At 37.3% G+C, this 14,937-nt stretch overlaps 1 protein-coding gene and 1 pseudogene across 1 annotated transcript in view; both read left to right on the forward strand.

Moving 5' to 3' along the window:
* The window catches only part of MTMR7 (myotubularin related protein 7), a 91,881-nt gene extending 77,275 nt beyond the window's left edge, over positions 1-14,606 (forward strand). The window contains exons 9-14 of the mRNA XM_006916421.3: positions 826-951; positions 2,901-2,950; positions 6,029-6,229; positions 7,390-7,530; positions 9,153-9,279; positions 11,322-14,606. Coding sequence (XP_006916483.1) covers positions 826-951; positions 2,901-2,950; positions 6,029-6,229; positions 7,390-7,530; positions 9,153-9,279; positions 11,322-11,684 — 1,008 coding nt within the window. The 3' untranslated portion in view covers positions 11,685-14,606. The remainder of the gene's footprint in view (positions 1-825; positions 952-2,900; positions 2,951-6,028; positions 6,230-7,389; positions 7,531-9,152; positions 9,280-11,321) is intronic.
* LOC112483509 lies at positions 7,954-8,072 on the forward strand (annotated as a pseudogene).
* Positions 14,607-14,937: the final 331 nt, after the last annotated feature.

The raw sequence follows: 14,937 nt of genomic DNA on the forward strand, positions 1-14,937 counted from the left end.
TTAGATTTATACCTAAAGATAACCATGTTTTTTCTGGTGACATGGTATGCTTCCCTTTATTAGGTAATTCATTTATTCAACAGATATTTAGTGCCACTTTTCTAGGAGCTGAGGAAGCCAGTCTCTTCTCTCACAGAGCTTACATTCTGGTGTGAAAGACAAAATGAATAGAAGTGGAATTTCAGGTAGTGATAAATGCTATCATGAAATCCTCACTATTTCCTAGTTAATGTTTCTTGTCAGAATACTCAGCTAAAAATTGCATGCACCTTTGCGATAGCAAATAGAAATTCTTTTCTTAGCAGAGACTTGCTGCTATAATTTTTACCTTTGTTTTCTCCTCCTTCCCAACGTGGCTTTTATCCTTTTATCTCTAATTTCATAGTTTTATACTTGATTCTTGTGTCTTTTCCTTTTGCAAATGACTGAGGCCTGTAGGCAATCCAGAATTTCAATATTGGAAAGGCTTAAGGTAGAAACAGGAGAGGAGAGGAGGTCGAAAGTTGGCTAGAAGATATAACATGGAGATAAGTTTGCACAGCAAATGGTACATATTATGTAGTACGTATACTTAGTTAAAGTGGCCAGGGTGGTGGCTTCTGGATATAGTGGGAAGGGAAGGAAAAACATTAGTTACCAGCACCAAACCAGTCCGTGGCTGTGCCCTAACTAGATGAGGGCATGCACACTAAATAAATGAATGAACAGTCATTGTTTTTTTTGTTTTTGCCTATTTCTGTAAGTATAAAACCAAATCTAGTTCTGATGAGATTTTTCATGTTTATAAGCCATTGTTTGTGACTTTTTGCTGATCCTGTTTTTTAGGCAGTTTCAGAGGAAGGGGCAAGTGTGCTTGTTCACTGTTCTGATGGCTGGGACAGAACCGCTCAGGTGTGCTCGGTGGCCAGCCTGCTGCTGGATCCGCACTACCGGACTCTGAAGGGCTTCATGGTGAGTGCGGCTGCTACACCACTTTCCCACGCAGGACCCTCGGCAGAAGGCACCTCTCTTTTGGCACCTTTTTATTTTTCTCATCAACATTATTCTTAGTAGATCAGCAAGATGAATTAAAGGGGAAAGGCAAAATAGGCTTGGAATAAAGAGGTAAATTTCTGGGATGTTGGAACCAATTAGAATCAATGCTATTAAATATAAATTTGGGGGCAAGTATGAAATATATTCTGTAGTTTGTAAAATATTGAGTTTTATACATCATTTGCTGATAAGTATTTCAAGTTTGAAGTAACATGTGTAACAGAAAACACTTCAAAAACATTTGGAGATAAAATTTTCTATATCGTGTATGCAAAAAGTCCTTCAGAGGAAAAACTTTTTTAAGTAGCCCTTCACAACTCTGGATGAGAATATTGGAAAATTCAGTTTTTTTGCTGAAAAAGTGTACCTTTTAGATGTGCATCAAAATGCACCATGGTGCTTCCAACTGCAGAATATTTGTGTAGTTGCCTGGAAGGGTGAAGCGTTGGCTAAGCCGGAACCGTTTTCTTAAAACAGCTGCAGGGCCTTCCTAGTGACTGAGAGGTTACCTGGTTCCTGCCTTTTGAACTATGATTAGGTGGAAAGTGTTTTGGCGGATCCTGAAACCATGCTAGGGATAGATGCCAACAGAGACCAAATGGTATCTCTCTACTGGAAGATCTCCTTTATCAAGTAATATCAGCTGACACTCTGGGGACAAGAAAAGAGGCAGATTTCCTCTCAGGCTTTTTCTTTCCTTTGAAAGTGTCAGAGAATTTACTTCTAATTACCCGTGATAGCAATGAGACTTCAGAGTGGCGCTTCTGTTTCACACCCCTCCCCTGGACTGAGGTTAGGAGGGCAGGATTCTTTCATTTATATTTGGACAACAGAAGGTTTGAGCCACACATCACCATGGGGCCTCCTTCATACCATCCTTTACCACCACTGACTTCTGATTCTGTCTCATTAAATTTACGAGTTGTCAAGAACAAACTTCAACTACTCCGTATTTTTTTTTTTTTTTAGTGGAAACATCTGGCTAATTTAGAGCATTGGTGATATTGATGGGATTATTTTGATTAAAAAAAATTTTTTTAATTGACAATTTGAAATTATAAACTCATGTTACCCCTAACTCCAAAGCAGGGCTGAAACTCCTAATACACCCCCACCATTTTAGAATTCTTCTAATGTGTAGAAAAGATCACTGGAAAACATTTCTAATGTGGAAACATCTGGCTAATTTAGAGCATTGGTGATATTGATGGGATTATTTTGATTAAAAAAAATTTTTTTAATTGACAATTTGAAATTATAAACTCATGTTACCCCTAACTCCAAAGCAGGGCTGAAACTCCTAATACACCCCCACCATTTTAGAATTCTTCTAATGTGTAGAAAAGATCACTGGAAAACATTTCTAATTGTTTCTTGTAAAAAGGCTGGTATTTGATATTATAGGCAGGGGCAGCATCACATATTGGTTAAGAGAAAGGCTTTGGTGTGGAACTAGCTAGGTTCTAAGGTGGCATCTACCACTTCCTAGTAGCATTATCTTAGGTCAGGGTCTAACCTCCCTTTCAGTTTCTCCTTCTGTAAAATGAGAATGATCATATTATCCCACAACCAAATGAGATGATATATGAATATGAATAGTACATCATAGAAAGCACTCAGCAGGTGGTCATATTAACATTTTCATATATCCATTCGTTTATTTTTCCTATGGATGACCTTCAGCTTTGCCCTTCCAGTGTGCTTCTCTATATTGGTGGATAACGAGTGCTCATTCATTTGCGAAGTCACCTGAGGATGGTGACTTCTGCTCCAAGAACCTTTGAATCCTTCAACATTATTGGTTGTGGTCTCTTAACTTTCCCCGTTTGCTACTCTCCATGATATTTATATTCTTTCTTGTGTAGGTATTAATTGAAAAGGATTGGATTTCCTTTGGTCATAAGTTTAATCACAGGTAAGAAATATTTTAAAATCTGTTGTTTTGAATGTTTAGGATAAAAAAAAATGTTTCTGAAATTCTCAATTAAGTAGAGAAAATAGCCTTATTTTTTTTTATTAAGTTTATTGGGGTAACATTGGATAATACAATTATATAATTTTCAGATGTGCATTATAATTTCACATCTGTATACTCTACTGTGTTTACTACCTAAAGTCCAGTTTCCTTCAGCTATCACATATTTGATCCCCTTTACCCACTTCACCCTCCCTCAACCCCCCTATATTTGACCCCCTTTACCTTGTCTACCTCTCCCTTCTCCCTCCTACCCTCTGGTAACCACTAGTCTATAGTCCATGTCCATAAGTCTCTGTTTGTCCTGTTCATGTGGTGCTTTTAGGTTTATAAGTGATATCATGTGATTTTCAACTTTTTCTGTCTGGCTTATTTCACTTAGTATAATTATTTCAGGGTCCATCCATGTTGTCGCAAATGGCAGTATTTCAGCTCTTCTTATGGCTGAGTAATATTCCATTGTATATATGTACCACAGCTTCTTTAGCCAATCATCTGTTGTAGGACACTTCAATTGCTTCCACGTCATGGCCACTGTGAATAATGCTATGAACATCGGTGTGCAAATATCTTTTTGGATATGGGTTTTCAAGTCTTTGGGGTAAATACCCAGTAGAGGGATTGCAGGATCATATGGTAGATCGATTCTTATATTTTTGAGGAACCTCCATACTGTTCTCCATAGTGGCTGTACCAATTTGCAGTCCCACCAGCAGTGTATGAGGGTTCTTTTTTCTGCATCCTCTTCAGTATTTTTTATTACTTGTTCTGTTGATTGTAGCTATTCTAACAGGTGTGAGATGGTATCTCATTGTGGTTTTGATTTGCATTTCCCTACTAGCTAGTGATGTTGCGCAACCTTTCATGTATTTGTTGGCCATTTGTATGTCCTCTAAGGAGAAGTGTCTGTTCAGGTCCTCTGCCCATATTTTGATTGGATCGTTTATTTTTTGTTGTTATTGAGTCGTAAAAGTTCTTTGTATATTTTGGATATTAGGCCTTTATCGGAGGTGTCGCTTGCAAATATATTTTCCCATTCAGATGGTTGTCTCTTTACCTTGTTGACGGTTTCTTTTGCTGAACAGAAGCTTTTTAGTTTGATGTAGTCCCATTCATTTTTGCTTTTACTTCCCTTGGAAATAGCCTTATTTTTAAAAAGTTTCTTTGGGAATTTTATTCAGAAAATTAAAACTTTATTGTATGCATTGTATCATAGATAAATGAAATAATAACTCTTACTACTCTTGTAAGAACTCATGTTAAATAATTCCAGAAGAGGCAGAGCTTATTCATTGACCTTGAAAGGATTGACTCTCCCTCCTACAAAACACATCTAAAAAATTATTCCATTTTCGAAGTGCAGACATTCACTTTTAGCTGCGAGTGGAACAGTTTCTCTATGATCTTTCACAAAGGGAGTTAATCGGGTTGTTCCGAGACATTTGTCATAGGTGACATTGTCCCAGATGTCTGTGGAGAGGTGGTGGAAGACAGTGGCCCAGGCTTGGAGCCAGACGAATCCATGTCTAAATCTAGGCTGTGGCATTTACTAGCTGTGTGACCTTGGGCGTCTGTTCTCTCTGAGCATTGGTCTCCCATCTGTGAAATGGGGCTACCCTCCCTATTCCACAGAGTTATAGTAAGGCTTTATAAAAAGTGTATGTAACTAGCCTAGCTCCTTGCCTGGCCCATATACTAGGTTTTCAATAAACAAGTTATTGCTTTCAGAGAGACCCTAGCCTCCTTTAGTTAGTATTGATGTTAATGACTGACGTGTGTTCTTTAATCTCTGAATGTTAATAGCTGTAGCTGGTGGTGTCTTTTGGTGCTAAAATTAATTTAGGCAGCATGCAAATAATTTAGCTATTTTGATATACATTTTAGATTTTCATAAAATAAGTTCTAAGATCATTGAACTGCACATATTTATTTTTGTAGTTTATGTATTTAGCGTTAGTATGCTGTATGTTTTTTTCTAGAATTCTATTTTTATAAATAATTACTTGTCGAGGAAAACGCAGTGATTCCATTCTACAAATGAGAAAATTAAAGCCCCCAAATCAATTAACTTTCTTAAGATCACATTGTTATTTTGTTTTGGGCTTCTATCTGCTAGACAGTTAGAATCTCTGAGATACAGGACATATGGACAGAAAGAATATGGAAATGGCTGAAGATTAACTGGATAATTGTTTTATGAGAAAAAGAGTATATTAGACAACCCTTTTTTAAAGCTACCAAAGGTGAGTAGAACTGAAACTTTGGAGAAGTTTCCAGGCAATTTCTGTTTCCACTATGGAAACACTCTTGTGATGCCTGCTCATTTCTATTATTATTTCTGAGAAGACGAGGTTCCATATTGTTGGCACCCAAATTACTCTTTTGTATTCTAAAATTCATGCAATAGTGTGAAGGACTAGGCAGCCTGCATTTAAGTTCTGACCTACTCTTGAAAGCAGTTTCAAGATTCTTTACGTACTTTTGAAAAAGAAGTATAAAGTTGTATGGAATCTGTGGTCATGTGGAAGTAAATTATGTGACAAGTTTATGCTCTAGTAATTATGCTCTAGTAATGGAAATATCTCTAGAAACTTGGGGAAACAATTTTTTTCAAATTTTCTTTCTTTCCCACCCCAAACAATGCAAAAGTGAAAAGCTCTGAAGTTGCTTAGATATTTCTTCCCATTCTTCCACTACACACTAATTAAAGTTTATTTAAGTTGGAAAAGTTTTATTTCAAAAATTCTGATGCACTCTTGCCCCTTGAATATTTTTCCATGGAAAATTTAGTTTTATCTCTAGCACTAACACTTTTGTCCCTCCTCTATTCAGATCTTCACTACAAAGCTTCTCTTTAAATTGGAATTTAAAAAGTTATTTTTTCCACCTCTACATTCTAGATTTGTAAGATAGAATTAGGTAATAGGGTTGCTTTTTAGTTTTTGGATTTGTGGCTTCCTAATTTAAAAAAAAAAAAAAAAAAACTTGCCCAAAGTTCTCTAATACTTTATTTTATAGATATGGCAATCTTGATGGTGATCCAAAAGAAACCTCTCCAATTATTGACCAGTTCATTGAGTGTGTCTGGCAGTTAATGGAACAATTTCCCTGCGCGTTTGAGTTCAATGAGAGGTTTCTGATTCACATTCAACATCACATTTATTCCTGCCAGTTTGGAAACTTCCTATGCAACAGCCAGAAAGAGAGACAAGAACTCAAGTAAGTGTGTTGGTGTTTAATTTTAATCTAAAGTAATTTTGTGACTGAGAATTTCAGATAGATTTTCAGAATTTTAAAGATTTTAGCTACACACCTGATAGATTACACTGACATATTAAAGTTCTTTCTTTTTTCTGATATCATTTCATAAATGGTTTAATGTCATCAACTGACAAAGATAGGTACAAGTTCATTTCCCTCATTTTCTGCCTGATGTCCACAGACAAGTTGGTAGACCTGACAGTCACACTAATATTGAAAGGAAACTTCTCTGAGTCAAGGAAAATTCCTAATATTAAAACAAACAATTACCTTTATCCAGAGGGGAAAATTAGATGAAGTTTGGACTTTAGAATAACTAAAATCAGAAACTTAAAAACAGCAAAGTGATTTACGAACTGCAAATGAAAATTTTTGAAATTTTCATAAATTGATTTTAACTATGATCTATATATCAGATTTAATTTTGGAAATGACCAGTTCAAATAAAATAGACTCCACTAGTTTTTACTGTCTAAACAGAAAGAAAATGACTTTCTAGTGGATACTAGTTTGTTTTCTCCAAAGAGCTTAAAGTGTGATTCTTGATACATGGTAATGACTTAAAAGTAGCAGAGTACATCATTTAAGCTTACCTGTTTTCCTAGTTTTGTGGTTTATTGAGATAGAATAGCCAACTTAATGGTATTTTTTTTTTGGTTTGAATCTCAGCTGTTTCACTCATTAGCTATGTGACTTTGGGAAACTACTTAATCTAAGCCTCAGTTTCTTCATCTGTAAAATAGATATATTTCATAGGGATTCCATGAGGATTAAATGAGAGAAAATGTGTGAAGCATTTAATAGTACCTGGCAAATAATAAAAGTTCAATGACTACTTGGGGGGGGAAACAAAAAACCCAAAATTACACAGCCGTTTTATTTTATATTCAGAGGAATTAAACATCTTGTCCAGGCCAGTACAGAGAGTGGAGGACTTGAGATTATTACAATGTTCTGCTACACCATGAAGATACAAAGATTGTAAATTTTCCTGGTACAGAGCAAGGACACATGATACTCATAATTATTCCTGGTCTCATTCTGGCTTCAATATTACGTATTCTGCAATTTATAAGAACCAGGATAGGTTGTTTTCAGGCTTATTTTCTTTATAACAGAATTCAAGAAAGAACATACTCTTTATGGGCTCACCTGTGGAAGAATCGGGCCGACTACAAGAATCCTCTATTTAGAGCTGATCACAGTCAGACCCAGGGAACCCTTCATCTCCCCACACCACCATGCAACTTCATGTACAAGTACGTAAACCTCTAGGATGTTACTAAGTATGGTTATGAACTTACTTGGAGGCCAAAGTGTATGAAACACTGAGCTTCAAGGCTTTTTAGGATACAAAACACACCAAACGAAATTGTTTAAGTATCTGACCTGGTGTTTTGGCCAGTGTCTCCTCTCTCTTACCCTTAAATATGGAATTATCTTTAGAAGTTGATGTTTTGTAATAATGATATCTTAAAATGTAAGTTCCAATTAATTTAAAAGCAAAAGAGAGGGTAGGAGGGGGAAGGAAGAGAGGAACGAAGAAAAGACTGAATAAACCAAGTACCTTATAATTCAAAATGGAATCACAAGTTTAGGTAGTGATCATGATATAGCTTACCTTCTTTCTCTGCTGTCCTAGTTTAACTGTTTCCCTGTGGAAATGAATTATTTAAGACTGTATATACAGCCATGTCACCCTGAACGTGCCTGATCTCGTCTGATCTCGGAAGCTAAGCAGGGTCGGGCCTGGTTAGTACTTGGATGGGAGACCACTTAGGATTACCAGGTGCTGTAGGCATTAAAAAAAAAAAATTGTATATACTGAGATGGGGAGAGCAGGGTGGCATCCAACAGTTTCTACTAGGTATATATATTTTATCCTTTGGCTTCTTCTCTAGGCTTGTATGATATGAGAAGATGACTAAGAGGTCAGCAAAAAGACATTTACACAGAATAAACTGAGAAACCACATTCCTTTTCCCCACCCATTCCCAACACACACTTAATGGCTTTTCTTCTCTATAGTTTCTATTCCTTGATTTGTTTTTGCTCTTAATTATTTCGATCTAATTAACTCCCCAGAATTTTATAGTAAAATATTCATTTTATCACACTAAAAAGTCTCCATGTTTCGTGTAAAACAGCAGTTTCGAGAGCTGTTGAGACACACTGCAATCAATTGTACTGCAACCAATTTGTTATTAATAGCCAGTCAACAGATATATGGAGGACCATGCACTGTTCTAGGCACTGTGGATAAAACATTAAATGACATCAGGTCGCTCCCTTCAAAGTATTGCTTTAAGTAAAGAGTGGATCTGTGGATATCCCTATGATAACATTTCTCGTTTGCATTCCAGTATGCTTTGTTGTATGGGATGAAAAAGGGGGCGGGGGATTTATTGTAAATGCAAATGTAAATTTTTATGGTTGTGATAAAAACAAGTTAAAACTCTCAAATTTAAAAGACTCCCTTTGCAGCTGATTCTAAATGTTAATATAATCACTAATTTTCCAAGTTTACTTCTAAACTAAAAGCCATTTTCTTAACTCCCCCCTCTCCCCCCCAAAAAAAGAGCAAATGGTAACATATGGTACTTTGATCTATCTTAGAAAATTATAGGCCTTCTAATTCGGTACCATATATACAAATTCATGAATTTAAATTTGCTCTCCCCAAAAGAAGTTTACTAATGCAAGAAGGAAAAAAACATCTACATGAAATTATTACCTTAAGTTAATGGCTTTTTTGAGCCTGTAATTTGCATTTGGTTATTATTAGAACCATGGGAAGGTGGTGTTAGATACCTTAGAAAACTTGAGAATGTGAATGTAGAGTGTGATTTGGCAGTATCATAAAGCCCTGCCTCCTCTCCAGGTTTTGGAGTGGAATGTATAACCGCTTTGAAAAGGGACTGCAGCCCCGACAGTCAGTTACAGATTACCTCATGGCAGTGAAGGAGGAAACCCAGCAGCTGGAGGAAGAACTCGAGGCCCTAGAAGAAGTAAGACACACTTGCTTTTGTTAATTTGTTTTCTGTGCTTATGTCTTGATGATCACGGCTCCGTCAAAGTCTCTCATGTCTTAGGATATGTGAAATGGAGCCAGCATAGCCATTTCACATCTTTAGCCAGTGGATAACTTTAAACACAGCCCCACCAGGTAAACAACCAGAAAACCGAAGTCCAAACTTAAGCACACTTAATATACTTCAGACATCTAGTTTGTGGCTAATTTCCATGGCTTGTTGAACTAGTTGGCTGTTCCTACAGTAGGTCAAGTTTTGTTCTTACTGTTATTTGGGAGTACTATAATAAATTCTTTTTGGAGAATTCATGAAAAAAATAAGATTCAAAGTGAAAGAACAAAATCAGATATATATACTTGTAGTAAAAATTTATTCTCCATTTTTAAGAATTATATGATAAAAAACATCCTGATGCCTGGGCTTCTAAGCCTAAAGATTCTGATGGAGATTCCTTAGAGTGCCATAACTGTGACTTGCCAACAGGGCTGAGAATTAAAGAACATGTACAGAGAATAGGAGGCATGGTTTAGATTTTTAGAATTCTGGAGCTGCGGTAAAACTGCCATTCAAAGTCCACTCATGTCATCACTGGGCCAGTTTTATTCACTCTTGCTAAAAATATCCAAGCTTTCTGAAAAGCTTCAGATTCTATTAATCTATTCCAGTATTCTGTTAAGATATTAATAAAAATTACTTCAGATATCTAATATAACCTTAAAAACCTTTCACACTTTTCCTTATACAAAGACAAAATTCCTTAGCCTGGCATGTGAGGTTTTCCCACAGTCCAGTCTCATGTCCCTTTTAAACTTTATTCTCCACTCTTCCTCTTGCTCAAATATAACTGTTCTCTGCTTCTTGTACACAACTCACACCTTCCTACCTTTTTTCTTCTGTCCCTCCTGTCAGAAATGTTCTATCACCAACATGTCCAAGTTTAATTTCTTCATAGTCCTGTTAAAATGCTCCTTCCTCACTGAAGTTTACCCCAATCTCTTCCCTCTAACCATACCACCCTGATCTATGGAATAATTTTTGCCTCTTCCAAATTCCTACATGAAGTCTGCCTCTTTACTTCTTTAAGGCTTGATTTGTATTTATGTCCATCCCTCATATTGCCCAGCAGTGCTTTTGCACATAATTTAATGTGCTTTTTGAATATGTAATAGTTGATACACACACACAATCTTCCTAGCTGACACCAAGAGATGAAATCTGGTAAAATGTATATTGAACCCAGATGTCCAAAATCTGATCAATAGATAAAGAAAATGTGAGATATATATACAATGGAATATTATTCAGCCATAATAAGGAATGTAGGGCTGATACATGTTACAATGTGGATGAACCCTGAGAACATAAGCTGAATGAAAGAAGACACAAAAGGCTACATAATATATGATTCCACTTACATAAAATATCCAGACTAGGCATATCCATAGAGAGATAAAGCAGATTGGTGGTTGCCAGGGGCTGTGGAGAGAGGGGAATGGAGAGTGACTGCTAATGGGTAAGGGGTTTTCTTGGGGGATGAAATTATTTTGGAATTAGATAGTGGTGAATGGTTGTACAACCTTGTGAATGCTCTAAAAACCACTGAATTGTATAAATTAAAAGGGTTTTATGGTGACGTATCTCAGTTTTAAAAACTGGTAAAACCTTATTCCTGATTTCTTAAAAATGTATTTTGAGTTCATAGGATGAAAATCACTATGTAAAACCATATAGGTATAGAAAGAAGGCTGAGTACTGATTGCCAGATGCTTTACCTTTATTTATTTATTTTTTTGCATTTTGTAGAAAACCTATGCTAAGGCAGGTATTACCATTCTAATATTAGAGATGAAGAAACCAAGCCTCACAGAATCTGTTTTGTCCAAGGTCATAAAGTCTACCTTTGAATCCAAGTCCATCTAAATCCCATGTTCTTAACATTACACCCAGCTAAAAGGTAATGAATACTAAAGGCATGCATATGTAAACTATGATTTTACCTTGAAATTGTTATTTTTTAGAGGCTGGAAAAAATCCAAAAAGTCCAGTTAAATCGCAGTAAAGTGAAGAGTAAGCCAAATGAACCCAACAAACACTCAGGCTTTTCTACCTCAGACAACAGCACAGCCAACACTCCTCAGGATTACAGTGGGAATATGAAATCATTTCCATCCAGGAGCCCTTCACAAGGCGATGAAGATTCAGCTCTTATTCTAACCCAAGACAATTTGAAAAGCTCAGATCCAGATCTGTCAGCCAACAGTGATCAAGAGTCTGGGGTGGAGGATTTGAGCTGTCGGTCTCCAAGTGGAGGGGAGTGTGCACCAAGCGAGGACAGTGGCAAGGACCGGGATTCTGACGAAGCTGTGTTTCTCACTGCCTGAAGTTTCCCTTTGGAGTTCCAAAATAAAGGACACACACTTTCCAAAAATAAGGGAACAGTGCAATTTAAAATAAAAAAAATAAATAAGAATGGTGCGTGTCATTGAGAACTGAAAAATGTAGCAATGAAAAGGGGGGTAAAAGTCCAACTCTTAGTTTCTTTAGATGTTAAAGAACAGGAAGTAGCCATTTTTTTTATCAAATAAATATTAAGGAAATTCCCCATTTTGAAAATCATTCTAGACTATGAAATTTTATTCACTACAAAGCAATGACCTCCACCATCACCTGAGGTTATCAATACAAATCTTCCTCGTCGTAGCATGCATCTGCTCAAAAAATGCCCTGACCCCTTTGCCTCATACTTTATATTGCCTTCAGTCTTTCCCCTTATTTCACTTCCTGATGCATATTTGTTTTCTAAAACATTTGATGTTACCTGCCTACCTGACTCTGTCATCAGTATTTTTAATAACAAAGCACATTGCTGAGATGCACCCTTTTTGGTTAATACATATATTTCTGTAATTGAGAAGCTTTGTAATTGCTTAAGTTTATCTTTGTTTTAATGATCACTTTAACTTTTCCTTAAATATATTTTGAATTATAATAATTTTGTTGCCTTTTCCTAGAATCTCTTAAACGTTTAAAACATGTTAAAACTTCTAACTCACTTTTTCTCTAACACAGGTCTAATACCTAATAAAGTAGACACAACATTTATTCTCTAGATCTTAAATATGAATGCACATCATATTAGCTTTTTTATTTACAACCTTTCATTACTATTCCAGAGACTACATTACCAAGACAGTGTGGGCCAACCACCAGCTTGAAACCTGAAGTGTAACAATATAAAGTTAGTAGATAACATTTCAACAAGGGAAAATCTCAGTTAAGAACTAGAGAATTTGTTATTTCTATTTAACCAGTAGAATAAGTTCTGTCATCAATCATTTTAGAAATAACTGGTTAATATGGTTTAAGTAATATTAATAACATGACAATCACTGACTAAATTAGTTTTGAAAAGTGTTTTGCTAAAATGTACATCTGAAGCATAATCATTCCCGTCTATTAATAAAAAAATGGGACTTTACTGGTGACTAAACTTTTGATCTGAAGAAACTTAGTGGAGAAAGTTACTATGTTTTGATGGAGGTAAGTAACATTCACACCATAGTTTTCAATTATTAGGTACAAGCTATATCAATATTTAAATACGTGAAATTTTTAAATAGGATAATGTATTTTGCCAAAATAAGAAAATAGAAAGGAGTGACGTCACCAAGATGGTGACAAAGGTCATTCCTGACTCCACTCCCCTTCACAAGAACTAACAACTATTTATGGACAGGATACATTGAGGGAATCCTAGAACTCAAGATTGAAGCCAAGGCACCCCTCTGAATGACAAAGACCAAAATGGACTACATTAGAAGGGTCAGAGGAATGGCTGCATGTTGACCAAATTGCTTCTCCCCCAGGACGGTGCAGCACCACACTGAGAGGTCTCCCCTGAGCCTACAGTTCCTCTAGTAGGAAGCGAGTGCCCAAGGGTGACATCCAGCATCCCAGCATGGTGGGTCACTTCATGAGAAGCCCTGCTCTGGTTTTGCCCCACAGGGACTGAAGGGGAATTCGCAGGGCTCCACCACTGGGAGTCTGATTGAGATGAAGAAGTGGGGAGGGCTTCAAATGACCAGCACTCAGGTCTTGGGTGAAGGAGTATCTACCTTCAGAGCCCAAGCAGTAGTCTCAACCAGTAGCTTTGCTCATCTGCAGTTTCAGGTGAGTAGTGCAGTCTGACCAGGGAATTCACAGGGTGCAGGTCTGCCTAATTTGGGTTTCCAAATGAGTTCTAGCCCTGGAGCACAGTCTACCTACGCCCAGGTGGAAGAGCTGAACCATACCCCAACCTGCTGCAGATCGGGGCTCCTGGCTCCTCCTGATCAGAAAACCTGTTTGGGAAAATTTGGGAGTTGCCTGAAATAGACCCTCTCAGTCCTGCCCAGGCAGGAGCCAGATAGTCCTGCCTGCTGCACAGCATTGCCCCCACCCTATATGACAAAGAGAACACCTGGAAGCTATGTTATCCAGCAACTCTTGAGCCAAGAAGTGGGTGAACAGAGCTGACTGCTCTCAGAGCCAAGCCAGTGGCCCAGTTTGACCACAGAACTTGGAGCATGGATTAGTTTAAGTCAATATCACAACAAAGAGCATTACTGGCTTTCGAGCTGCTGCTTGCGCTGCACCCGAGCAGGGAAACTAGTTCGCAGACTCACATTGTTGAATACAGCCTTCAACCGACCCAACCAGGGAAACTTACCAGAACACACAGGAAGTTACACAGCCCCAATGGCACTGTTTAAAGTGGCACCTGGACAGAATGGCACCTATCTACAGAGAAAAACTGATGGTCTCACCTGACTAGGATATTCAGTGCACACTGTTGCCTGATTTGGGTCCCAAACAACAAGCCATGTGGGCAGGGAAGCTAATTCATAGCTCCATCTACTGCTGAGTAGTCCCTACTGTCTACTAGGCCTGACCAGAGAATCCAGGCAACTGCAAAACCCATTCTACAACTTCACTTGAGTAGGGAACCAAGCCAGCAGTCCTATCCAGCTGTCATCAATAGTGGCACACTCTCCCACCCCTAACCTCATAGCTTAAACACTTGCCTCCCACAAAAGTTGACCCCAATAGTAGCCCTACCTGCTGAAGGACATTACCAGAAGACGGGTCCAGAATCTCAGATTGAGCTGACTGGTGGAGAATGGTCTCTTTCAAAGCAAACCTGCCAAGTCTGGAATAGGAGACCACTCACTCAAATGTGCATATACCAACATCAGGAATCAAGGATCATGAAAAATCAGGTAAGTATGAAACCATCAGAGGAAACTAATAAAGCTCTAAAAACTAATCCTAAAGAAATGGAGATGAATGAACCATCAAAGAATTCAGAATAACCTTCTTCAAGAAGTTTAGTGAACTACAAGAATACAGAGACAAATAAAATTAGGAAAACAATGCATGAACAAAATGAGAAGTTCGAAAAAGAAACAGAATTCATTAAGGAAAAAAATTGTAGAGCTGAAAAAACAATAACTGAACTGAAGAATTTAATAGCTTAAAATCAGACTTAACCATTCAAAAGAAAGAAACAGTGATTGGAAGATAGGACAATTGAAATTATCTAGTTGGAGGAGCTAAGAGAAAAAAAAGAATGAAAAAGAGCAAAGAAAGTCTATG

This window comes from Pteropus alecto, unplaced genomic scaffold (assembly GCF_000325575.1).
Source record: "Pteropus alecto unplaced genomic scaffold, ASM32557v1 scaffold24, whole genome shotgun sequence".
Lineage (NCBI taxonomy): Eukaryota > Metazoa > Chordata > Mammalia > Chiroptera > Pteropodidae > Pteropus > Pteropus alecto.